General features: G+C 45.2%; 1 protein-coding gene across 2 annotated transcripts; it reads right to left on the bottom strand.

Moving 5' to 3' along the window:
- Positions 1-1490: 1490 nt before the first annotated feature.
- On the bottom strand, positions 1491-25770 carry LOC128327117 (uncharacterized). Of its 2 annotated transcripts, XM_053255407.1 has the most exons (4): positions 25755-25770; positions 10690-10812; positions 5004-5184; positions 1491-1984 (listed from the first exon to the last, which is right to left on the bottom strand). In XM_053255407.1, exons 3-4 carry the CDS (start codon positions 5163-5165, stop codon positions 1625-1627), a joined length of 522 nt encoding a protein of 173 aa, XP_053111382.1. In that variant the 5' UTR covers positions 5166-5184; positions 10690-10812; positions 25755-25770; the 3' UTR covers positions 1491-1624. The 2 variants fall into 2 exon arrangements, with proteins under 2 accessions (XP_053111382.1, XP_053111381.1); XM_053255406.1 differs by lacking the exons at positions 10690-10812; positions 25755-25770 and having other exon boundaries at positions 5004-5387.
- Between the last annotated feature and the right edge of the window lie 634 nt (positions 25771-26404).

The raw sequence follows: 26404 nt of genomic DNA, 5'->3' as shown, positions 1-26404 counted from the left end.
CTCAGCCTAACCTACTTCACAGGGTTGTTGTGAAAGAGAAACTCAAGTATGTAGTACACCGCTCTGGGCTCCTTGGAGGAAGAGCGGGATATAAATGTAATAATAATAATAATAATAATAATAATAATAATAATAATAATACACGTGGCAAATGCCTTTTAGACACTGCTTTCTGTCCCAGGAATCTAGTGTAAGTTCTTCTGTGCACACTAGAGTCATGAGATGAGGCCCAACTCATCTACTCCCATGTATTCTAGAACCTGTAAATCCTTTTAGCAGCACTGGCTCCCACTATCTCTGGGATCTCTCTGATGCTTATCCCTCTCTCCTGCAACCGATCGGCTGCTAGACCCTGTTGGTTCCTTCTGCCTGTGGACAATTCCAAGGGTAACAGAAACAAGCATGTACCACTTTCTCAATGACTGTAACCATAAGCTAATTTTCAAGTTGATATTCTATATACCCTCTGGCAAGACACCATCGCCTGCTATAAAGCCATATTTTTTATAAAACCCTAAAATATTATAGATAGGCAGTTCACACAATCAAAAACTGGGTAGGACAAGCAGAGAGCAAGTTATTTAGGGAAGCACATATGTCTCTGTCTCTCAGTGTCTATCACAGATTTGTGCAAGCTGCCTCTCTTTCTCTTTCTTTGTTCTAGAGGAGAGTCTGGAGTCCCCGGCTATTGATGGCTGTGGCTGGAGATTATGGGAATTGTAGTCCAAAATAGCTGGAGGGCTACAGTTGAGCAGCCTGGTCCGGACCAACAGCCAAATGTTATTAGTTCTGTTCTGATGCTGTTATTAGTTCTGCTTCTGATTAATGCCAACAAATCTAAAAAAAAACCACAAACCCTACAACACTGGACACCCTAATACAGGTAAATATTGTTATAAACATCCTCATCCATGTTTTTAGCCTCAAATTTTTCTATCGTGATTTGCACAATTTAGCAGTTGTGCTTGCAAAATTCCATTTCCCAAGGCTCTTTGCACCTACACACAGTCATGGCAGTATGCTAGCTGTCAGAGAGTGGGGAGGGCAGGAGTGAGATGTCCTTCCCTTCTTCGGCTTCCATAGCAGCAATTAAGGTGAGTGGTGGTGTGGGAGGGAAGGGAAGGAGAGGGAGATGTATTTGGTGATGGGATGGAGGGTCAAAAGTCTTCTCTAGGTCAGATTAAAATTTGAACCAGCAAAGAACTTCCAAGCCTACAATGTTCACCTTGGTTTTGAGCATTATTAGCTGTTCCAAATTTGTATTTCTAAAACTGAAAATGCAAATTTTGGCAGTCATGTTTCTCACTCTACATACACAGTAATGCATGGTGTGGGTGGTTTGCATTTGCAGCTAACATATGCAACTCTTTCCTATGCATGTTTACACACAATTCAATTAGCCTTATGCAGGATTGCCGCCCTAGATTAATTAGCTTGCTGTACCTTAATGATGTACAATGATAGCATGTAAACATTCAGGAGGTGGGGAGAATGTTTAGACTTTTTCATCAGCCAAATTGTTTATGCATGCCCAAAAATGTTACATACAGAATGTATTCATTTGATAAACTGTATGACCCGAGGGCAGATTGTGCCTGTCTCCCAGGTAGTGATGGATATAGGATTACTCTTCACTGCTCTGATAGATTTCTGCTTCTTCAGTCTTGACATTATCCTCATGAGCCTCAGTGGCTTCTTCTTTGGTGAGGACTGGAGATGGATTGTGGAAAGCCTGCAAGAGAGCTCTGATAACATCACCGAGTTGTAGGTTTTGAACTATTGGTTCCTTGTGAGCCTCATGGATTGTTAAACTGCAGTCCTTACTCAGTTGCTTGCAGTTGAATACATATCTTTGCTCATCTGGGTAGTTGACCTCCTGTGGGTCTTTCTTAAGGTAGAGATCAGCATTCCATGTGCTGTCAGAAGGATGCACTTTCAATGAGACGATTGTCCAAGTTTGGTTCTTCACAGCAAGCTGCATCATCTTTAAAAGAAAGAACATAAGTTAATTGAGGCTTGTTGGGTTTGGAAAAATGAGGCACAGGCTGTTTTCTGAGATAGCTCTGATCAGGACAGCAGAATTATTAGCTCTATCTTGCAGATAAGGGAAGATACAACATAATGAGGTCATTCACACAATCGAAAACTGTGTTCTACCCAGGTCTGGGAGCTGTGTGTACTCCCAATTTTTGATTGTGTGGAAGTAAGGTTAGAGGAAAACTGGGTAGCTTTTTCTCCTACCTTGCTTCCACACAATCACTTCTTCCCAGGTTTTCCTCTAACATTGCTTCCACACAATCAAAAATTGGGAGTACACACAGTTCCCAAACCCAGGCAGAACACAGTTTGATTGTGTGAATGACCTCAGTGACTTGCCTAAGGCTACCTCATAGTAAGTTTCAACTAAGGTAAGAGCTGAACTGAGAACTTCCCAGCTCATTGTTTTCTTTCACTACATTACACCAGCTGTGGAATCTCAGAGCGCCCATCATATTTCATTAGTGGAAGCTGTTTATATACAGCAGTGAGGATTAGGGATCCTACTATTCTGCATTTTCATGAGTTTGGCACTGCAAAATCTCCACTTTCCATTGGTACAAGGGCAACTTTAGGGTTCATTGGTAAATGGCTGCATATTGTGAAACATGCATGACAGCACCCTGAGGCTATTCTCATGATCAGCTGAAATTGGGCTAGGGGAGACTAGCCCAATTTTGGCTGATCATGGGAGCCACTGGGCTCCCAGGCAAGTCCGGTTGCCTCCCGGTGGTTAACCGGCCAAACAACCCCTCCCCTTAAGCTGAGTTTGCAGAGCGAGCACTCCGCAAACCAGGTTTGTTTCATCAAACGGCACGGCTACTCATGAGTAGACCCCCCCTGGAGGAGAGCCGAAACGCCACCTCCCGGATACAGGGGTCTCTCCAGTATGCCCTGCGCACTTGCGCAGGGCATACTGGAGCTTCCGGGGGCTGCTTGGCCCCCAAACTCCCCAGCCCCCGCCAGCTCCATCACGGGGCTAAGCCTGCTCTCCCCGCAAACCCAGACAAACCGGGTCTCACTGATCATGAGACCCTGCTCCCTGGCTGCCTTCAGATATAACAACAAACTGTGGGTCCAAAGGACCCACAGTTTGCTTCCATTCCCCTGATGTGCTCCCAGATGATCATCCTTTGCAGTCTGGGAGACTGCAAAGGTGGAGTAACTGGCTGTCTGAGCTTCCTTCAATGAAAGGACAGCAGTGGCATACAATTGCACTTGAGAGGGGGAGGAGCTTATTTCCCTTAACTCCGGTTTGTGCAAGCTGCACAAACCAGACAACACACAAGAGGCAATGGACCCTCGGTTAGGTGAATGAAACCAACTGAGTGTTGGTTCCCAGGTTTGTGGGGAGAATCAGAACCGCAGTTGGGTCCAGGAACCATGGTTCTGATCATTGGGACGTTATGGGGTGAACCTGAGGAGAATTTGCCTCCGATTCCCCATAACAACCGAAAGAGGCCCCTGTATGATTGAGAGATCTTCAATCACAGAAAACGATTGCATGTGGAGATATTTGTTTCCTCTCTCAGCTCTAAATGCTGATCTGGTTGTCTGCAGGGGTACTTCTGCTCTCCCCATACTCCTGTGTCTCTAGATCAGGTCTAATGATTAAAACGTGTAATTTGTTTCGGAATATAACATTCTACTATTTTAAAGCTACTTTGTTTTTTGTCTCAATTAGTTCCACATAGAAATTAACCCAAAATGGTTATTTCTACACTTTTAACATTACTTTTAACTAGCCTACCTGCACAGAGCATCTGTGTGCTCCCTCCTGCCCCACTTTCCATCCCCCTCCCTCCCTCCTCTTGTCCCTCCCCTCCTGCCCCACTCTCCCTTTCCCACTCACCCCCTTTCCAGTCTCTCTGCTGCTTCCCTGCCACTTTCTCGTCTCGCTGGCTGTCCCGCTGCCACCTCCCGCCCCTGGCGGCCAGGCTGGGCTTTACTGCCGCTACCACCTCCCCCTTACCAGGGACGGCCGGGTCTGCCGTCCCACCACCGCCTCCCGCCCCCAGCAGCCAGGCCGGGCTTTGCCGCCGCTGCTGCCAGTTCCTCCTCCCTTACCCAGGACGGCCTGGCCTGGCCAGGCCAGGTCGTCCTGCTGCTGCTGCCTTCCGGCGGCCAGCCAAGGCTGCCTCCTCAGGCCGTTTTGCGGCCTGCCACCACCATCCTCCGCCATTTTCTTTTGCCCTGAACTCTCGCCCAATGCCAGGAACTCTCACAAGAGTTCTGCTACCAAATCCTGGGCACGCATGCCGGCTAAGAGAATTAAATATATAGATGTATTCAACATAATGGTTGCGCAATGTTGCAGTGGTCACTAGCTTAGGACCAAATGTATGATGTGTCAGTGACTGACTTGTTTTTTATGTCTACTCCATTCACATATAGAAGTGTTAACAGCAAAAGAAGCATGCAGATGAGGGACATGAAACCTCCATCCTCCCATGTTTTACCACCCATTAGCCTGTTTGCTCTAAGCACTTTTCTCCATTCCAGCTTATTTATGGTTCTCTGAGTTGGGAACAGAGAAGAGTACTGGGAGTAATGGGCTGAGGGGAGGCAAAGTGTAGAAAGAAACATTTAGAAATTCTGTGCCTTTCTTCCACACACTCATTTCTGTTAAAGAAGACCCACTCCCCAGCTTTATATGTGAATGGAGTGAACACATGAATGGTGGATCCATCCTGTCTAGTTTAGTCTTCAGATGGCAAAATAAATTCATGGAAGACATGTTTATCAATAGCTCTTCTTAAAATGAACCTCCAAAGAAAGCATCTGTTCAAGTTCTTCCAGATGCTGGTGACAAACAACAGGGGAAGGCCATCACCATTATCTCTACTTTGGGAGTTTCCTAGAACCATCTGTTTGCTCACTGGTGGAAACATAATGCTGGACTAGCTGGATCTTTGGCTTGATCCATACAGTCTTGTGGGGTGTGGGGTGGGGGTGGAATCACTCACCATGCCATATCTGGGAACAATTTCTTTGGCTAGTTTGGCTAAAAGCTCAGCTTCATCAAATTCAATGATTAGACGTGTTGATTCTGATGGGATGATGGGTCTCATAAATTCTTTATCTGGTACCTCTTGCTCAAATGTTGTAACCATCTTAGCTTTGCCCATTGTGATTGTTATTCTTGTGCTGAAAAGAAGGGTGCAAGCCATGATGGTTATGCAGAACACCAGGATAAGCCCAGCCAAAAAGGCAAACATCAAAGAAAGGACAGCATTCAGGAAGTTCATGACTGAAGAGATTTCTGGCTTGGTTTGGCATGACTTCCACACAGTTCTGATTATTGTCATTTTAGGGTTTCAACTTCTATGCTGGGCTAGATGCATCTATATTCAAACCATGGCAGCCCAAGCCAGAACTCAGTCATCAGGGTAACTGTACTACATCACAATGGGTAACACATGAGTAGCTGCAATGCACAAAGGGGTCTTGACCTCCATAGTTTCCTCATGAAATGCATTTTGAAGCTTACTATTTTCATTCCAGCTGACATATGTTGGAAGTGTGGCACCTGCTATGTGTAAGAGGAGAGGATTATGAGAGAACGGCTAACTTGAGTTCTTGACATTCTCCTTAGCTACATACTTTTACTTCCTATTCACCCATACAATCAGCATAGTAATAAGTTTACATACTAGAACAAGCTTTTCTTTGGTACAGCGGAAGCATGTAAAGAGCTGGTGCCTCTCTTGATATAATTTTTTAGAGACTCGAGCATCATTGAGATGTCATATGTCTTTTACCTTGGGTATATCAATATCTAGATATAGGTATATCCTATAACAAAAGCATTCTTATGTGTCTAAGGTGCTGAACAGATTGTCATATAGGTGGCTATTTGCATATTTAATTCCTAGTTTTACATTAGCAGTGTTTATTGGTTATGGGTTACTAATCAAGAGCTAGGCCTGTAACTCATTTAATTGCTCCCTTTCCTGAGAGAACTATGGAATGGTATACTATTTTTTAAATCATGGATTCTAGTCCATATGTAACTGAGTCAGTGGCTAAGTCTACACATTCATCTGTTCAACCTTTTATTGTTTTTATTTAGTTCTGTTTTCATTTTAACTCCTTGGATTTTTTAAAAAAATATTCCTATTGATGCTGTAATTATGAGGGCCAGTTGATTGTTAATAAAGAATGTTGAGGATGGTTACTAATAAATGAAAATTCATCTGAAAAGTATGCTTCATATATATGTAACATATGGTAATGAAATCAGTGTTAAAAGAAGGATGCACAGTTATGGCATATATGGATATTATAGAAGTGTGGGGGCTTTTCTGATATAAATCCCACATGGTGAACCTCCCTCCTGCTGGAAATAAGTTTGGCCCAATCCTTGCTTACCTTTGGATGGGCTCTCAAAACATAGTTCTTTCATCAGGCCTGGAGCGTTTCCACACAGGGCTGTTACCACAAATCTCCTTTGGAAGAGAGTGTGTGGGTCCAGATTTACCTCACAGTCCATTCGAGATCTTTGGACACCCCCCACACAAATCAGTCTTTGACTTCCGCATTCTAGCTTGTCTTGATGCATTTCAGGGTTTTAAAAATCCTGGTTTTAAGTGAGTTTTTCTTAAAATACTGCAGCAAATGCCAGGAGGAAGAAGTACTGGCTAGAGTATTTCTATAACCATTAACATGACATTAGTACTCTTTAGGAATGCGCTATAGAACTGCCTTGCTTAGATGCAATGAGTGGAAAAAGCAGTTTTCAGGAAGCAAACTCTTTGAAAGTTGTCCCCAGCCCCCAGCCCCAAGAAGACACTGGCAACCAAATAGTGGGTATAAAGGGCCACAACTTTATTAATCAAATTAATTTGAGTTAGCGGACAGTAGGAGGGTAAGCACTCCACCCCACAGACAGTGCGGGCCTGAAAAGACAGGGTTCAGACTTCACAGTTCTTCCCCGTGCCTTGCATGGGTGACACACCTTGACTCTGGAAGTAAGCAGGTAAAAACCCGTGCCTTTCCCTTTTTAGTCAACCCCAGGGTCTGGACACTTCTAGGCCTTCACACACCCTGGACCACTCAGCCCTAGGATTTGTGAAGTCCTGAAGAAGGTTTCATGGCAAATCATCATCCGTGGGCCACACCCAAACCACAAGGGATCGATTGCCCAATCTACCCATTTAACTGTCCAAGGGTGCTCACCGATGTCACATCCCTTTTCCCTTACCACCCAGCCTGCACTGTCCCTGCCAAGCTGTGACCTATCTATCTACAAGGACTAGGATAGCATAATGGTGTAGGTGAAAAAAACAACAAGGCCAATGAGTTGGAAGCCAAACATTCCTACTCGGCCCCCAAAAGGATGACCAGCCCATAGACCCATTCTGCCCCTCGCGAAGGGAGGGAGGGGAAGGCAAATGCTGGACTGAATGTTTGGGGTGGAGAGCTGCTGGAGCAGCCATGCTAGCCCCGCCCCCATCAAGGCCCCTTACGGTGTCTTCTAGGGCCTGTGCTCGGGATGGGGCTGGGACAAATCACCCTCCCTAGAGCACAAGGCCTTGGGATGGGCATTCTAGTTACAAAACCTCTGTGTATGCTCAAGTTGATTTTTTGGAACAATATCAGTCTGCTTGCTTAAAGTTTTCGCTGGTTAAAAAAGAGGTTTTAAAACTGATGTAAAGCACACCACACATGTGATGGAAAAAGGGAAGAAATCTGTTAGTGTATGCTCCTAGTCTAGGACACTAGGATTTGAAGGCAACATTGTGTTCCTCCGCATGGAGCTCCCAAACACACATACTCACTCACTCACTCTCTCCATTGACTACAAGGAAAACATGGCATGCAATGTGAACCTTCACAAAAAGAAAACCCAAGTGCAGAGGGGAGGGGCTGCTTCCCTCATGCCATAAGTGTGATTAGAAGTGGCTTTGCTCAACATTTACCCCAAGAGCTGGAAGTTATGTGTGGGAAAGCTCCTGGTACAAGCTTTTCCTCCTAATATCTGGTCAACCCTTTAGTTTGAAAAAACCACACTTGCACTATACCAAGGGGTGCACAATTCCAATACCTCAGTGGGCCAGAACCAACCATGACTTAGTGTGTGGGGGCCAAGGTAAATGTTCAGCACATTAATTATTACATTAAAATTAATTATTAAATATAAATGAAACAATTATTAATTACTCATTAAAGATATTAATGGAAGCAATTATTAGTTAGCCACAGCATAAGGAGAGAAGAGGAGGCTGCTAGCAACTGTTCCTCCTCTCTGCCGTTCAAGCACCTTCAAAGCTTAATTTTGAAAGGAGGCTGACCCCCATCAGGGCCATGGCAAGGCAGCACTTTGCATCTCACCTCAGTCACTACAAAACTTTGGACCCACCTCTGGGGCCAGCAAAAATGTCCCCGCGGGCCAGATCCAGCCCCGGGCTTTACGTTGTGCAGGCCTGCACTATACTGTACTTGCTTTTAAAAGGAATTGTAGCACTTTTTAATGGCATCCCCTCTCCTTTACCTCTCTCTCTCCATAGTTCTCCCATTTTTACTTCCTGTACAATGCCACCTTTTAATCTTTTTCAGAGTGGTTCAAACATGTAATGTATGACCTCGATCTAATTTGCCCAGTTAGACCACTGCTAACTGGGCAAAGAGAAACCTTTTAAACGTGGTGATTCCCATTTTTAAGCAGGGAGAGAGTAACTGGCCCTATCCACCCCCAGCACAGTACCTCCAGTGAATGCTGCTGGCATCTATCTTACATTTCTTTTTAGATTGTGAGCCCTTTGGGGATAGGGATCCATCTTGTTTGTCTGTTTGTTTGTTGTTTCTCTATGTAAACTGCTTTGGAAACATTGGTTGAAAAGCAGTATATAAATATTGGTGGTGGTGGTTGTAATGAGGATTTTAATGACAATATCTGTGAGCAGAATGAAGAGGAATTGCTTTCATACATTGGTTAATGATCCTGCAAGAGAGAGAGAGAGCTACCAAGCAAAAATAAAAATAAAAGTGTATAACCACAGACTTATGAATCATGAGCAGAGGTAATGTTGTTTGCCTTGGACTTGTCATGATAGTCTATGGTTGTGAACCATGTTGATCCTCTCTTTGTATTGAAGTTGCCATTTAAAGTTATTTCCTGCAAGATGCTCTTTGAATTTATGTTGGTTATTTATTATGGTTTTGGCAACTTGTCTTATAACTTAGAGGGGGAAATCTATTTTACAGCTTTGTCCAAGTGAGTAATAGGAAAGCTAAACAAGTCAAAGGAGGTCATGAACATATGTGTAGATCAGTTGTCAAAATGTAGATTACATTTCTAGTGCCCTGGCAAAGTTCCAGCCTTATATCAACTACCCACTTTCAACAAGCTAATGTTTTCTTGAAATCTGTAACATGACATAGGAAATGTTTTTTTTGGGAAATTCTTTTCAGAAGACTGAATTATTATTAAGCACACATTAAAATTTCAAACATTAAATATTGCTAACAAACTGTTGTAGTAAGAACTAATTTGTCTACTTTACCCTACAACTGGACTAAATTTGGTCAAGATCGGTTAGGCAGTTCACAAGTTAGCTCACTTGCATCTCAAAAGTTCATGTGTCTGTCATCTTGAATTGTGGTGGATGACATCATCACAAACTATGTGTTTGAGATGTTCCTATGTGTCCCTACAATTGTACCAAATTTGGGCAAAGCTGATTTTCCCATTTGCACCTCAAATGTTTATGCATCCGCCATCTTGAATCTGGGTGGATGACATTACAATCTATGCCATTGAAGCATCTCTATGTGTCTAGGGATGTACAGCTAGGGATGTACACAAACCTGTTCGGAAGTGCTGTTATGGACCTCTGAACTGGTTTGAAGGACCGGCAGTTCAGTCAGTTCAATGGTGGGGAGGTTAGCTTTAAGGAGTAGGGAGGCCACAAAAATGGCTGCTGCGCCAGGTGGGGGAGGAGAGGCCGGAAACCAGGCGAAGAGTGGCTGAATGGTTGATTAATGGAATAAGGGAAGCTGGGGGAGGGAAGGAACCTCCGCGGACACCGCCCACCGCCACCTTAGTCAACTCCTCTAGAGGGGGTAAGTTTTTAAATATATATATATTTTTTAAAAAACAAAAACATGAACCCCCCTGGACTGAATCGAAGCTGGTTCAGTTCCGGTCCAGTACAGACTTGAACCAAACTGTACAAGCTGGTTCCGTGCACACCCCTAGCTCTTTATGCATTTGTTACAGTTGCATATTTGATCATGGATTTCCATGTTTCAATTCAGTTTATAAGGCCCATTAATGAGGCTGTTCTCATGAACAGCCTAGCCCAGGCTAGGCTGCTCATGTGTAGCCCAGGATCCGTGTGGATCCCAGTGCTCCCACCCAGCCTAACCCCACTCCTTATTTCAGCTCCTAGCCGAGGTTAAAGGTATGAACGCACCCTTAACCTAGCTGCTGGAATTGTGTTTCTGCATGCAGCTCGAGGAGACACAGTCACAGGTGTCTAGATTAGGGATGTGTTCAAAACTGGCTGGCCCGGTTCGGTTCAAAGCCGACTTGGACTGGGACAGTTTGGTCTGGCACCCCCTCGAACCGCCTCCCCCCCCCCCCGTTTGGTTCAGTTGGGGGAGTTTGCAAATAAAAAAAAAAATAAAACAATTTTTTTAGTCACTTACCTCCTCCGGGGTTTTCTAGCGTAGCTGCAGGAGGGCCTCTGGAGGTACCGCCTCCCCCTGCCAGCCTCCGAAATTGATCCATGTTACTTCTGACAGCATGGATCGTGCGGGCACACAGCTCGCCTGCCAAAGAAATGAAGATCAGTAATCTCGGGGAAGGTAAGTGGAACCCTGCCTTCCCTCCCACTGACCCACCCTGCCCAGGTACTGGTCGTGAGAACAACCTTTTGTTGCATAGGATATACAACATAAGGAGTTTGCACAGTGTGTTCCTGTACAAAGACAAACATTACACCTCTCTGAAGGGTCCCTGATATTGGAGGGCTTCTCCAATGTGCAGGGTAGGTTTTGCTCTCTCTGCAACAGTATCCTCAAAGGCAGGGCTTTTCTGTTCCTATAGGAACAAATGACATGCTTCCATTCATATGGGAGAAAGAAAAGGAGTCACCTGGGGATACAATCATGATGGCTGCTAAATCTGCCCTCAACCCCTATTGACCCAGTAGTGGAATCAAACTACCCTCGTTTTCACAAAGAATATCTAACCTGTCCTATTAATTTCAGTGGGCCTTCTTTGAGAAATTTTCCTCATGTCAGTGGTCATAACTTTGGGGTCAGGTAAGCAATAAGATAAGACAATCTATCTATGTGGTGGCTAAGAGTTGACACAGATTTGATGGCACTTAATCAATCAAGCAATAAGTACGTTCAGCAGTCTCATATATTCACATCCATTCACCCACACTTTCTCTTTGTCTTCCAGTCCCAAATCTGACATAAAACCAGTATAACAAAATAATAACATAGGGCAATGAAGACCATTGATACAAGCTAGTGTCATATCATTTATTTGTCTATTTATTTCAAGCATGTATATACTGTTGGAGATGGCCTAGTTAATATCATTAATTCATCACTGAGGGAGGGTAGAATGCCTCCTTGTTTGAAGGAGGTAATGGTTGAAGGTTGAAGGTTCTTAAGAAGCCTTCCATAGATCCCTCAGCGATGGATAGTTATAGGCCAGTCTCCAACCTCCCATGGTTGGGCAAGTTGATTGAGAGAGTGGTGGTTGACCAGCCAACCTACAGTGAGGAAACGGATTCTCTAGCCCCATCTTTAGTGCAGGCTATGGGGTTGAGACAGCCTTGGTCAGCCTGATGGATGACCTTTACCAGGGAATTGACAGAGGGAGTGTGACTCTGTTGGTTCTTTTGGAACTCTCAGCGGCATTCAGTACCATCGACCATGGTATCCTTCTGTATTGCTTGGGGGAGTTGGAAATAGAAGGCACTGCTTTGCAGCGGTTCCACTCCTATCTCTCAGGTAGATCCCAGATGGTGGAGCTTGGTGATGGTTGTTTTTCAAAATGGGAGCTTTTATATGTAATCCCTCAGGGCTCCATTTTATCACCAGTGTTTTTTTAACATCTACATGAAACCGCTGGGTGAAGTCATCAGGAGATTTGGTGCATATCAGTATGCTGATGACACCCAAATCTATTTCTCTTTGTCATCATCATCATCCATGAAATGGGACTCATTCCCTAAATGCCTGCCTACAGGCAGTAATGAGCTGGATGGTGGACAACAAAATGAAGCTGAATCCAAGAAAGACAGAACTGGTCATTTTAGGGGATCAGAATTTGAGGGATGAGTTATAGCTTCCTGTGCTGGATGGGGTTATACTCCCCCAGAAGGAATAGGTACACAGCTTGTGGGTGCTCTTGGATCCAGTCTTCACCCTGGTATCTCAGATGGAGGCTATGGCGAGGAGTGTTTTCCATCAGTTTGGGCTGATTTGACAGCTGTGTCATTCCTTGAAGAGAACAATCTCAAAACAATGGTGCATCAGCTGGTAACCTCCAGGCTTGACTATTGCAATGCACGCTATGTGGGGCTGCCTTTTTACATTGTTTGGAAAATCCAGTTAGTTCAAAATGCAGCAGCCAGACTGGTCTCTGGGGTAACCCAGAGAGATCATATCATGCCTGTCCTTAAACAGTTGCATTGGCTGCTGATATGTTTCCAGGCAAAATATAAAGTGCTGGTTATTACCTTTAAAGCCCTGAACAGCTTAGGTCTGGGTCACCTTAGAGAGTGCTGCCTTCTGTATGAACTCCACCACATGTTGAGGTCATTTGGAGAGGTACATCTGGTGGCAACTTGGAAACGGGACTTCTCTGAAGCTGCTCCTGGACAGTGGAATGGCCTCCCTGCAGACATTTGTAGTTAGGGCTCATTGATGGACTTTAAGAGAGCCCGGGAAACGTATTTGTTTGGCGTACCCTCTGACAGCTTGTCCACCCATTTGAACATGTCCATCTTTATGTTTGCTCAGAATGGTGACCCTCCTGGGGTCACTGGAAATTGGAACTTACCTCTCCCATGATTCCCCATGCTGGGGAGGAGACAGCTGTCGTGGTGCACGTTGGCACCAACGATGTGGGAAATGTAATTGAGAGGTCCTGGAAGCCAAATTTAGGCTGATAGGTAGCGTATTGAAGTCCAGGACCCCCAAGGTAGCATTCTCAGAAATGCTACCTGTTCCACGCGCAGGTACAATGAGACAGGCAGAGCTGAGGGGTTTCAATGCGTGGGATACATTATGGGGAAAGCAAAGCCATCCTTTAAAGTACGAAGGTTCAAAGGATTCAGATAAAACAGAAGGGGACACAGCAGAACTGCATAAAGAACAGACAGGAGCCTGTGCCAGCTGGTCAAAGAGTCAAAAGAAATATAGCATACATCAGGTGAGAGATTCAGCGTATAGGTGCTTATATGCCAATGCTAGAAGCCTCTGAGCCAAGATGGGTGAGCTGGGGTGCTTGGTTGCTAACATAGAAATAGATATAGGGGCATAACAGAAATACGGTGGAACAATGAGAAACAATGGGAAACTATTATCCCTGGATATAAACTCTATAGAAAGGACAGACAGGGGCACCTTGGAGGTGGAGTAGCACTGTATGTTAAAGAAGAGATAGAATACAACAAGCTAGAAAACCAAGGAGGACCGGAGTTCTCTACAGAAACTCTGTGGGTGACAATACAAGGCCTGAAAGGAAACGTGCTACTGAGGATGTGCTATCGCCCTCCGGATCAAAATGCTGACAGTGACTGGGAGCTGCAAGAGGAAATCAGGGAGGTGTCAGAAAGAGGCAGGGCAGTAATAATGGGTGACTTCAATTACCCACACATAGACTGGGTAAATTCACAGTCAGGTCATGACAAAGAGGTCAGATTTCTAGATACGCTGAATGACTGTGGCGTAGAACAGTTGGTCTTGGAACCAACCAGAGAGAAGGCGACCTGGGACTTAATCCTGAGTGGCACCCAGGACCTGGTTCGTGATGTCAGTGTCATTGACCCTTTAGGGAACAGTGGCCATAGTGCGATCAAATTCAGCATACATGCAGGGAGACAATCACCAAGGAAGTGTAACACAGACATTTTGAATTTTAGAAGAGGAAACTTCTCCAAAATGAGGAGTATGGTGAAAAGAAAGCTGAAAGGGAAAATCAGGAGAGTCACTTCACTCCAGAATGCATGGAGTTTACTCAAAACCACAATACTAGAAGCCCAGTTAGATTGTATACCCAAAAGGAGGAAAGGTCCAGAAGGATACCAGCATGGCTAACAGGTAACGTCAAGGAAGCCATAAAAGGGAAGAAGAATTCCTTCCAAAATTAGAAGGCCTGTCCAAATGAAGAGAACAAAAAGGAACACAAACTCTGAGAAAAGAAATGCAAGGTGACAATAAGGGAGGTAAAAAGAGAGTTTGAGGAACATTTAGCTAAAAGCATCAAGGGGACTAACAAAAACCTCTTTAAATACATCAGATGCAGGGAACTTGCCAGGGAGACAGTTGGACTATTAGACAATGAGGGAGTGAAAGGGATTCTTAAGGAGGATATGGAGGTTGCAGAGAAGATAAATGAGTTCTTTACATCCGTCTTCATGGCAGAGGATACCGAGCATATACCTGTTCCTGAAACAGGCTTTTCAGGGATGAAGGCTAAAGAACTGAGTCAGATAGAAGTGAAAAGAGATGATGTTCTAAACTTTCTGGAAAAACTGAAAATGAACAAATCACCAGGGCTGGATGGCATCCATCCAAGAGTCCTCAAAGAACTCAAATGTGAAATTGCCGACCTCCTTGCTAAAATATATAACTTATCCCTGCAATTGGGCTCTGTACCATAGGACTGGAAAGTAACAATGTAACACGAATTTTCAAAAAGGGATCCAGGGGGGATCCAGGAAGTTAAAGGCCGGTTAGCTTAACATCATTTCCAGGCAAATTGATGGAAAGCATCCTCAAGGATAAAATTGTAAAGCACATAGAACAACAGGCCCTGCTGGGAGAGAACCAGCATGGCTTCTGCAAAGGGAAATCTTGCCTCACAAGCCTTTTGGACTTCTTTGAGAGTGTAAATAAGTGTGTGGATAAGGGTGATCGGATCAGTTGACATAGTATACCTGGACTTCCAAAAAGCTTTTGACAAGGTTCCTCATCAAAGTCTCCTGAGGAAACATAGCAGTCAGGGGATAAGGGGAGAAGTACATGTGTGGATTGCTAACTGGTTGAAAGACAGGAAACAGAGGGTAGGTATAAATGGAGAGTTTTCACAATGGAGGGAAGTAAGAAGTTGGGTCCCCCATAGATCTGTACTGGGACCGGTGCTTTTTAATTTATTCATAAATGATCTAGAAGCAGGGGTAAGGAGCAAGGTGGCCAAATTTGCAAAGGATACCAAACTCTTTCGTGTAGTGAAATACAAAAAGGAGGAGCTCCAAAAGGATCTCTCCAAACTGGAGGAGTGGGTGACAAAGTGGCAAATGCAATTCAATGTTGGCAAGTGTGAAGTGATGCTGCACATTGGTACAAAAAAACCCAACTTCAACTATATGCTGATGGGATCTGAGCTGTCGGTGACGGACCAGGAAAGGGATCTTGGGGTTGTGGTTGACAGCTCGTTGAAAGTGTCTATACAATGTGCGGCAGCTGTGAAAAAGGCCAATTCCATGCTAAGGATCATTAGGAAGGGGATTGAAAATAAAACTGCTTATATTATAATGCCATTATACAAAACTATGGTGCAGCCACACCTGGAGTAATGCATACAATTCTGATCACCACATCTAAAAAAGGACGTTGCAGAACTGGAAAAGGTGCAGAAGAGGGCAACCAAGATGATCAGGGGCCTAGAGTACCTTTCTTATGAGGCAAGGCTACAACACCTGGGGCTATTTAGTTTAGAAAAAAGACGACTGCAGGGAGACATGACAGAGGTCTGTAAAATCATGCATGGTGTGGAGAAAGTGGATAGCGAGAAATTCTTCTCCCTCTTACATAACACTAGAACCAGGGGCCATCCCATGAAATTGATTGCCAGGTAATCTAGGACAAATGGAAGTACTTTTTCACTCAGCGCATTATCAACTTGTGGAATTCTCTGCCACAAGATGTAGTGACAGGCAACAACCTGGATGGCTTGAAGAGGGGTTTGGATAACTTCATGGAGAGGTCTATCATCGGCTTCTAGTTGGAGGGCTAAAGGCCACTTCCAGCCTCCAAGCCAGGATGCTTCTGAGTACCAGTTGCAGGGGAATAACAGCAGGAGAAAGGGCATGCCCTCAACTCCTGCCTGTGGCTTCCAGTGGCATCTGGTGGACCACTGTGCGAAGCAGGATGCTGGACTAGATGGGCCTTGGGTCTGATCCAGCAAGGCTGTTCTTATGTTCCCCTCCCTATGGTGACAGATCTGCATATGGCATGATGAGGGTCCGAACCCAGGAAATTAGAATGAGAGTAAAAACCTATCCCCAGTACAGGTCTTTCCTCAGTCAGCCCACCTGGCTACACGCAGACAAACAGAGCATCAAAATCTCCTTTTGGTGTGTCAAAGATGTCCCTGGAGAGGTCGGGGTCACTGTGCAAAAGTTATATCATTAAGCAGAGAGAACAAGGGCCCCATACAAGTGCCCCCCTTTTTTGTTAGCTCAACTCATGAGCACAGTCAGATGGAAGACCAAAGGTTGGCGAGCCGAAGGTTCTCCTCACTGGCCCTCTCATGAGAGTGCTAGTCCCCTGGGGGCAAGCCGCCATGAGGGCAGGAGTGTGATTTGGTCTCCATGAACTGCTTTGCCAGGGTGAGCCATTGCAGGAGCACTCTTGGTCATAGTGGGGCAGACCGCTGGATCCTTTGCCCTCCCTCATATTGATAGCCCTTCCTAGGAAGTCATCATGTTCCTGCCCCTTTCCTGAGTAATAGGGAAATAGTGCCCTCCAAGACCCCTCCTCCTACCAGAAATTGTGCTTATGCAAGTCTTTGTGTTTCAGAACTCTTACAAAGGTGGAGCACTCACTGTCAGAAGAAGGGCTTGCATGGCATGGCATTTAAGGGGATCTAAATGCTCTTTCCCTTCTGAGGGCGGGTGGACCATTCTGAAAAGGCACGATTGCACTCGGCATGCCCCCTTGCAGATCATGGCCAATGGCTACCTCCCTGGAGCCTAACACCTTTCCCACAGTCTGGAGATGTGAACGCCACAGAGCTTGCTGGGATGTGGCCTCAGCAGACCAGGAAGAGGGCGGGGCTCCCTTACCCTGAAAAACGAGGTTGCCAGACTGCAGTTGGATGAATTTCTGTGATGCAGTTCACAATTTGGAAAATTAATTGTGGGTTTGGCCACCTCCAATTTCACTTTATGTGTAAACTAGTGTTTTCTAGCCCGTTGTAATAACGGGCGCTAGTAGGGGAGAGTTGTGCTGCCTCCCGCTGCCGTCTCTGCCTTCCCCGTAGCCCCTGCCCCCGCCCCCGCCCTCTCCCAGCCGGCCCCGCCGCCTCGCCGGGCCCCCGCTGCCGTTTTCCCTGGCCTTCCACTGCTGGGCCCGCCGCCTTCTCCGGGTGAGTCCGCGGCTCTGGCTGGGCCCGCCGCCGCCTTCTCCGCTCGCCTGGCCTTCCCCCGCCGCCTCTTCCGCTCGCCGTCCACCGCCTCCTGCAGGCTTCGCTTCTTCGGGGCGGCCACTCGCCTCGCCGGGCCGCCGCCGCCGCCGTCTTCCCTGGCCTTCCCCTGCCGGGCCCGCCGCCTTCTCCGGGTGAGTCGGCGGCTCCGGCCGGGCCCGCCGCCGCCGCCTCCTCCTCTGCTTGCCTGGCTTTCCCCCGCCGCCTCCTCCACTCGCCGTCCACCGCCGCCTGCAGGCTTCGTTTTTTCGGGGCGGCCGCTTCTGGCCGCCCAAGATGGCCACCAGGTGCTGGTGGTCGTGTCTCCCTTGCCCTGTTCTGCGCCTGCGCTTTGCGCAGGCGCAGAACAGGGCAGGGAGGCACGGACACACGCTTGGTGTCCGTCCACGGACGGACACCAAGAGTTTTATTAGAGAGGATGCAGCAACTATGTCTGTGCATGAGTGTATGTGTGTGTATATTCTGATTTTTAGAGACATACAATCTGGCAGCTGGTTCAGATATAAAACAAGAATGTCAGGTCCTTTTTTTCTTGTCAGTTGACAACCCTACCCTGTGGTGTGCTACAATGTCCCCCATGCTACAATGGCTCCCATGCTATCAGAATATAAGAAAAAGGGGCCCTGAGAGCCAATAATAGGAGCATCTTGATTATGTAGATTGAAATCAGACTACAGCTGCATTTGCACGTAACGGAAAACCTTAGGTGAAGGAACCTGAGGTTGAATTTTTTGTAAGTTTGAATGTGTGCCACTGCAGTCCCAAACTCCAATTGGAACTCTCAGGTTGTAGTGAGTTTTGCTGCTCCTACCTAAGGTTTGTGTTCAGCAGCCTTATGGTCAAAGGCAGAATTGGAGTAACAGTGAGCTGAAACCATAGTTGAGGAAGGAAGCTCCTCCCTTGCCTCAGCTGTGATTGGCTGCCGGGGCTGTCCTTCATACCAGAAGGAAGCCCACACTTCCAGTTTCCCTGCCCACACAGCCAGTTCCCCTCCGCTCTGCAGTCTCCAAGACTGCAGTCTCTCCAGTTTTTAACGTCTGTGAAACACATGGATGTGTGGGTCCCTTGGACCCACACTTTCCTGTTACTTGTGAATGCAGCCTACATGTCAGTACATAACAGAGATCAATGGCTTCTATTTAAAAACTGAAACATAGTATAGCAAAGTGAGCAAGAAAAATATTCAGAATCCGAAGTCCAAATAAGCATTTTAAAATGAGATTAAATGTGCTATATTATGCATTCCAGTCTTGCAGGTTTTATCTCAAAATGCTAAACTTATAGACTGGTGCAATATTGCGAATGGAACGTGAATTTTTCATGGTCCCTCCTATGGGTTTTATCTAGAGGCTGGCATGCCATAGTGCTAACTGTATCCAAGCTGACTTCAATCAGCCTAACGTTTCTAGATAAAACTTTAATTTGAAATTTCATGCAATGGACAGCATGTAACAGGCCTTCTGAACTAAGCAGCTTCTCTCTTGGTAAGCAATAACTAAGTGAAGAAGTTTGCTGAGAGCAGCTAAATGGTGTCTAAATTTTAATTATTTATTATTTATTTTATTTTCTTCCTGCTTTATTATCTCAATTGCTTATTTTTTATTCTTGAATGTGATTACAATTTTATGAGATTTAATTAGTTATTGCTTATTTAATTGTTTGATTACTTATAGTTGGCTGATTAGTCCTATTATGCTTTTCAATCTGCTGTGTACTGTCTGATTCTTAGCTCATTTATTCCCCCAAATAAGCCTGAGGGGTCAGTTTAGTGGAGGGAAAGTGATTTGCTCCAAGCCACCAAATGAGCTTCACAACCAAGATTAGGTATGTGCATGGACCGCAGTTTTAGGGATGTACGTTTCATTTCGTATACAAAACATTTTGTGCACAAAACAGACCAAAACAAAACACCCAATGCTCAAAACATAAAATTTTGTGGCCAAAACAAAACGTCCCTGTTTTTGATACAAAATGTTTTTTTGTTTCGGCTGTTTTGCAATTCCATTTTGCAAAAGCAAAAAGTCTTTCTCCTTCAGTCTCCATTTTGAGTTTTGACATCTGTTTGAATTTCCAGCCCTTCCAGCCCGCAGATTGGCCAGCGAAAGCATGGGCTGATCTGCTGGCAATTGCGTCCTTATTCCTTTTAAGCAAATTTAAGGGTAAATTTTACCCTCATTGGCTAGTGGGGCAGTGTGCATTTACCCTCACTGGCCAGTGGGGCAGTGTGCATTTCTTTGTTGTTGTTGTTTCACACTGTTGTGTGTAGATCAATTGCATTTTGGGCAGTGGGGATGTGGATGTGCATGACCTTTGGAAATCTGCCTGATTTTTTCCAAAGCTCTGCTGTTGTTGATGTGTGATATTGATGTTATTTGGGGTGGATTTGGGGCAGAAAGGGGGCTTTAGGGGCAGAAGAGTAGTTCAGGTGGTAGTGCCCCAATGGGTGCCTGCTGCCACCCAGATTCTAAAGGAATTGGGAAAAGGGCTGATTTTTAAAGAATTTCTGAAGCTGAACTGTCTTTGGGGCAGATTCGGGGCAGAAAGGGGGCCTGAGAGGCAAAACAGTGGGTTGGGTGGCAGTGCCCCAAGGGGTGCCTGCCACAACCCAGATTCCAAAGGAATAGGTAAAGGGCTGACTTCTTAGGAATTGTTGAAATTTACGCTTTTTAAGGTTCTCCCCCCTCCCAGGGAATAATGGAGGTTTCAGCAGACCTATAACTCCACCTGGGTGGTACTGGGGTGGCCGGGAGAGAGTGGTGGTGTAGTGCACATAGGGTTCCAACCACCCCATGGGTTGCTAACCCATGGGGTGCTGGGTTCTGTTGTTTCTGAGGTGTTCTGAGTGTAGATTCTCTGGTAGTATATGAGATTTTTAATGACAAACCATGAATCCACTCTCATATGCTACCAGAGATTCTGAATCTACACTCAAAACATCTCAGAAACAACAGAACCCAGTACCCCATGGGTTAGCAACCCATGGGGGTGGTTGGCATCCTATGTGCTCTACACCACCACTCGCTCTGGGCCACCCTGGTGCCCCCCCCAAGTGCAGTTATGGGGCAGGAATTATGGAGGTCCATCATTCCCTCTGGGGAAGAACTTTACAGACACGCAAACTCCATCACATCTTTAAAAAACAGCCTTCTGCCCAATTCCTTTGAAATAATTCTGGCAGCTTCCTTGCCCCCACTGGGCACTACCACCCACCCTACTCTGCTCTGGGCCACTCCCCCCCCCAAACATGAAGCTATACTTTTGCTGAAACCTCCATTCTTCCCTATGGGAAAAATCCTATACTTCAAAAATTCACCAAAAACCAGCCCTTTGCCCAATTCCTCTGAAATTTGGGTGGTAGTTTCCACCCATTGGGCACTACCACCCCCACCCACTAGTTTTTCCCTGGGGTCATTTTTTAAAATCCAAAACGTTTCAGATTCGGATTTTGCAATTTCAAACAAAGAACAAAATTGGGATGTTTCAGATTGGCTGATTTCGAACAAAGAACAAAATGGGTGTGTTTTGGATTCGGGCCAAAAACAAAACAGGGGGGAAAAACTACACAACCCTACGCAGTTTGAACCGTGGTCTGAGCACTTTTTGGAAAATGGGGCAAATAAGAAAAAGGAGAGCAGGTCCTTACTTTCTCTCCATCATGCCATGTAGCTTTCTGCTGGGGTGTCGCACATCCCAATAATTTCTGTATGGTGCCAGCATGCACATGGCATCCGTGTGTGTGTGTGTGTGTGTGTGTGTGTGTGTGTGTGTGTGTGAGAGAGAGAGAGAGAGAGAGAGAGAGAGAGAGACCCACCCATCTTCTGCCCATCTGTCTGCCTGCCCATGCACATTTTTTAACTTAAAAATGGTTTCAGCCCATTTCCCACTAACAAAGCAGCAGCCACCAGCCAATTTCTGTGTTTCTCATGCTATTCTCTGATGTTACATTACTTCCCATTGGATTATTTGTAGTTATGTCACATCGCCTGTGACTCTCTGGTGTTTTCTTCCAGGTTCACAGTGAGTAAGGTCATTCACACAACTGTTTCTGGGGCGGGAAAGGTGGATGCGGGCCAAAGCAGAGCTGAACTTCACATCTCCCCAAACAATCAATGATCCTGTGTGCGGCACACACGGCTTGCATGCCCACACAATCTGTGCTGCTCTGAGCATTGCGGGAGGCTAGGAAAATGAAGACTGCCCTCCCAGTATCCCTAAATGTACTACGTGAGAAGTCTGGCGCATTGAGAGATTTCTCCTCAAGCCAGGTGCTCTAGGCACCTGGCTCTGCATCTGCTCAGGCTGCGTGCAGCCTGAGCATACACATAACCATGTACCTGGGTAAAAGGGCAGATAAAGATCCCGGCCTGGGCTACCTGGGCTACCTGGGAAGGCAGCATCAGGATTGGCCGATCTCAGTGCTGGCCACATGGTGGGGGAGGACTGCACCGAGGGGGCAGAGGCTGGGTTGTGCGCTGCTGCTGTTGCTACTCGCTGCTGAAAGAAGAAGAGAAGTAGCCACACGCAATGAACATAATGAATTAAGCAAGTCAACAGTCTTCAAGCATTAGGTAATAATGACCCCGGTTTCCAAAATACTCTTGATCAGAATGATGAGGAAACATTGAAAAGACTGAGGCTACAATTCTGTGCACACTTACTGGGAAGTAAGCCCCATTGAAGAGAATGAGACTTACTTCTGAGCAAATGCCTTTAGGATTGTGCTGCAACTCCTGATCTTCTATATGTGTTTGCTGAGGAACAAGACCCATAGTGCAATTGATTCGTACATCGTGTGTGTGTGTGTGTGTGTGTGTGTGTGACTTTAGCATATTTTCTTTTGTGCTTTGTGTGCAAAAATATTTGCAGGGTTTGTTCCCGTATTATTGCCCTCACCACCAAGATTGCACAATCATGTTGCTTCTGTTATTGATACACACATTATGAAAAAAAAGGAGGATGTTGCGTAATGTGAATTTTTAACTGGTTCAGTGCCGATAATCCTTATGTTGAATTTCTAGATCAATATGACTATCAGCCAAAGTATGAGCCTCTGGTAACTGAAGATCAAAGCCCGGGCCTCATTTGTAAAAGCATTATTTGACCATGTTTTCATACGTGATGCCGAAAGAACACCCTTTTAAATGCCCAGTCTAATCTTTACTTTTCTGGTAATTTATCTTGCCTATATGTGCCCATTCTTCCATTCCCCACCAGTTTTCATGCAAATCTTCTTATTGGCAGGCCTGAATTAATTGTTATGCTAAGAATACTGTAGTAATGATTATTGGAGAAATTGGGAGACCTAGAATAGTATAATGATAAAATGTTGATAAAATGTTTATTATATCCTGTCCTGTATCTGCCTTTTTTTATTCATATAGCAGCCTTGCCATCAGTTCCATCTATGTATGGACATATGACAGAGGTGGGCACCTGCAAGCCACTCCTATGCATGCTAACTCTGAAATAAGGTCAAGAGAATTCAGTAGAGCTGGCAGTGCAATTCCTAAGCATATCTATTCATTGAATTATGTGAGTCCTTTTATTTCATAAGGTGGAGGGGATATGTGACAGTAAAGTACAATTTTTTAAAGTACAGTAAAAAAAAAAAAACCCTTTCACTATAATACATCTAAAGTTTCAGTTTTTTCTAAATGACACGCAAACAGAGGCGTATCTAGGGAAAATAGCACTCAGGGCAAGCACTGAAATTGCGCCCCCTGTCCAAGCATCTGACACCCATCTTTCAGATAACTTTACCTGAAAAATACAAGTCAAGCTCGTTAATCTTTTAATATTTCAAAAACTATTTAGCAGTGGACTTAGCCAGACCAAAAAATGCTGGAAAACTACAAATTTCAGTATGTGGGGGCTCATGAAATACCCAAATACTTTAAATAAATAAATAAATAAATAAATAAATAAATAAATAAATAAATAAATAAATAAGATGTACTTGGAAAACTAAACAGAAGTGCCTGTCTAATTCTCTACTATGCATTGTAGCAACACCATTACATAAGTTTTAAAAATCAATGGAGAATTTGACTTTTCCCAGATACTCTGTAAATAATTAAAGGATATACAGAATAAACTGTGTCACTGCTTGGAATATATTCTAGTCTTTCAGAAAGACAGTTAAAATGAAAGAAAGAGAGCAAGAAACTCCCGGTGGGCCTTAATATTAAGGGTTTCACACTGATTCAAAGACAAACTCACCATTAATAGCCATATTAGCAAGACATCACATTTAACTCACTTATCACAAGAAGCAAAGTAAGAGCAAATGAATACAATCCTAGCTCATAAGCGTCGGCTCAGTATTCACAAGCCCTGATTCTCTGTACATAGTGCCAATCTGAATATGTGTACAGTGTCTTATATTATATTATTATTATTATTTATTATTATTATTATTATTATTATTATTTTTTTTTTTTTTTTTACCCGTAGCCCCTTTGGGGGGCTTCCTAAAGGCTGGGGGGGGTTGCAAAGATTCCCCCTCACCCTGCTGGCCTCTAGGGCCTCGCAGGGACCATTTGAGCTTGTGCAGTGGCTGTTTTTTAAAATAATCTTTTTTAAAAAAAGGCCACTGAATACAAAATGGCCTCCGTGCATGCTCAAATGGCCTCTGCAAAGCCTGGCATGACCTAGAGCCTCACAGAGGCCATTTGAGCATGCACGGTGGCTGTTTTTGGCAGCCATTTTTTAAAAAAAATAATAATAATTTTACAAAATGGCGCCCCCTTCAAGTGGCGCCCGGGGCATGTGCCCTGCCTGCCCTACCCCTAGATACACCCCTGCATGCAAATAGAAGGGACAATTAGGTGGATATCTTTTTGAACAAGTGTATTCATATAACTACTTGGATTTATACTATGGAAGTACTTTCACAGATCAACCAGATGGTAGTTCATGGGGAAAATGTCACTGCAAGGGCCAAAAATTGCTATAAGACCATTCTCTGCTTCTCTTTTACAAAGGCCCTTTAAATAAACAAACAGACAAACTGATTTTGTTTGCATTTATCACATTAGCTCTTGAACTATGACAGCCTGTTCATACAATGCTAAGTATTTACTGCTCAGTATTTGTTTTTATTCAGACTATGCACTTGCCCCTTCACTGCAATTTTCTTATTATAGCATCCAATTTGGAGGAAAAATAGTAGCATTGTGTGAACAAACTTAGAGTTCATAAAGGAGTTTGGGGAGAGGGGGTATAGCCTGCCATTAATACTGATGAGTGAGTGGGTGCACCAATTTATAGGTTGCAGGGGGGCGCCAGAACCCCTAGCACCGCCCTGCTCTGCTTTAGTCATAGGAACATAGGAAACTGCCATATACTGAGTCAGACCATTGGTCTATTTAGCTCAGTATTGTCTTCACAGACTGGCAGCAGCATCGGGATTGGCCGATCTTCTCCAAGGTTGCAGGCAGCAATCTCTCTCAGCCCTATCTTGGAGAAGCCAGGGAGGGAACTTGGAACCTTCTGCTCTTCCCAGAGTGGCGGCTCCATCCCCTGAGGGGAATACCTTACAGTGCTCACACTTGTAGTCTCATTCGTATGCAACCAGGGCAGACCCTGCTTAGCTATGGGGACAAGTCATGCCTGCTACCACAAGACCAGCTCTCCTCTCCATGCTCATAGACCACAGGAGCTGGGGCTATGGCATGGGCCAGTTTTGCCATTGCACTCATGGTTCCTCTGAAGCAACGTACAGAAAGGGCTGAAGAGGACTCCAGACTCACTCCGAGTCGGGACTCGTGCCTGGCTACATGAGCCTTGCTCACCACATAGTACTCAGACATCCATGGATTGGTTTTTGTTTGTTTGTTTTAAATTAGAATTTAAAAAATTCAGGGGGGGGGGGGAGAATCTAAAAATTTAAAAACCCTATTTAAAAATCTTGATTACCCACCCACTCTACCCACAACAACAACAACACAATTTGGGGGGGCGCAACTAAGGGGACCTGCAAAAACAAAAGACAACCTGTGAAAAAAAGCACAGAAAATACCTCCCCCAAACCCAACCAAAGGAGGCCCTATTTAATAAAAACAAAGGACAAAGGGGGCACTAAAAAGCAATAACTTACCCTTCCTCATCATCCTGAAGAGGCCTTTGCACCCCACACTGGTCGGCGGGGGGGGGGGAACCCTGACTAGTGGCAGGCTGGCAGCACACTCAGCCAGGGCGGGGGAGCAGCTTTTCAGCCACTCACCCACCCAAACAAACAAATTAAAAGAGAAACATTGATTAAAATAAAATAAAATGTTGCTGGAAGAACAGTCTGCAAAAAAGGGGGTGCTGGGGGGAGGGGTGTAGGGGGAGGGTGTGTGGGGGATCAACAAAACTGAACCAGAAGGGCATCAAACACCCCCCCCCCCGGCACTGGCTAGCTGGGCAAAAGCAGGAGAAGATGCTCAACTCAAACTGTGGCAGGGGGTGGAATCCAAAAGGGACAGCAGCCAGCCAAACATAGCCAGGAAAAAATAATTTGGAAAGGTGGACAGTAGGGTGGTGGGGTGGGGGGGGGGAGGGAAGCCAAACAGGCAGGGCAGGGCAGTTAGAGACCAGACCTCTCCACCAGCAAAGACCATAGGCAGCACCACAAACCACCTGACCATAGCTAAAGGAGGGAGATTCAAGCTTTAAGTAGGTTGGATCTCCCTCCTTTGGGATTCCCCACCCTTGTCCTCCCCCAGGACCAATAGAGTGCCAGTTCTCTAGGACTGGCAGCACTGG

The sequence above is a fragment of the Hemicordylus capensis genome, chromosome 5 (genome assembly GCF_027244095.1).
Source record: "Hemicordylus capensis ecotype Gifberg chromosome 5, rHemCap1.1.pri, whole genome shotgun sequence".
In the NCBI taxonomy this organism is placed as follows: Eukaryota; Metazoa; Chordata; class Lepidosauria; order Squamata; family Cordylidae; genus Hemicordylus; species Hemicordylus capensis.
The sequence above is the reverse complement of the archived record's forward strand: the minus strand, read 5'-3'. Positions and strand labels throughout refer to the sequence as shown.

Excerpts from the sequence above, each read along its gene's own strand:
- LOC128327117 (XM_053255406.1), bottom strand. The coding sequence starts at position 5,345 with ATGACAATAATCAGAACTGTGTGGAAGTCATGCCAAACCAAGCCAGAA. Across the intron at positions 1,985-5,003 it reads TTGTTCCCAGATATGGCATG|ATGATGCAGCTTGCTGTGAA; the intron begins GTGAGTGATTCC and ends TTTCTTTTAAAG.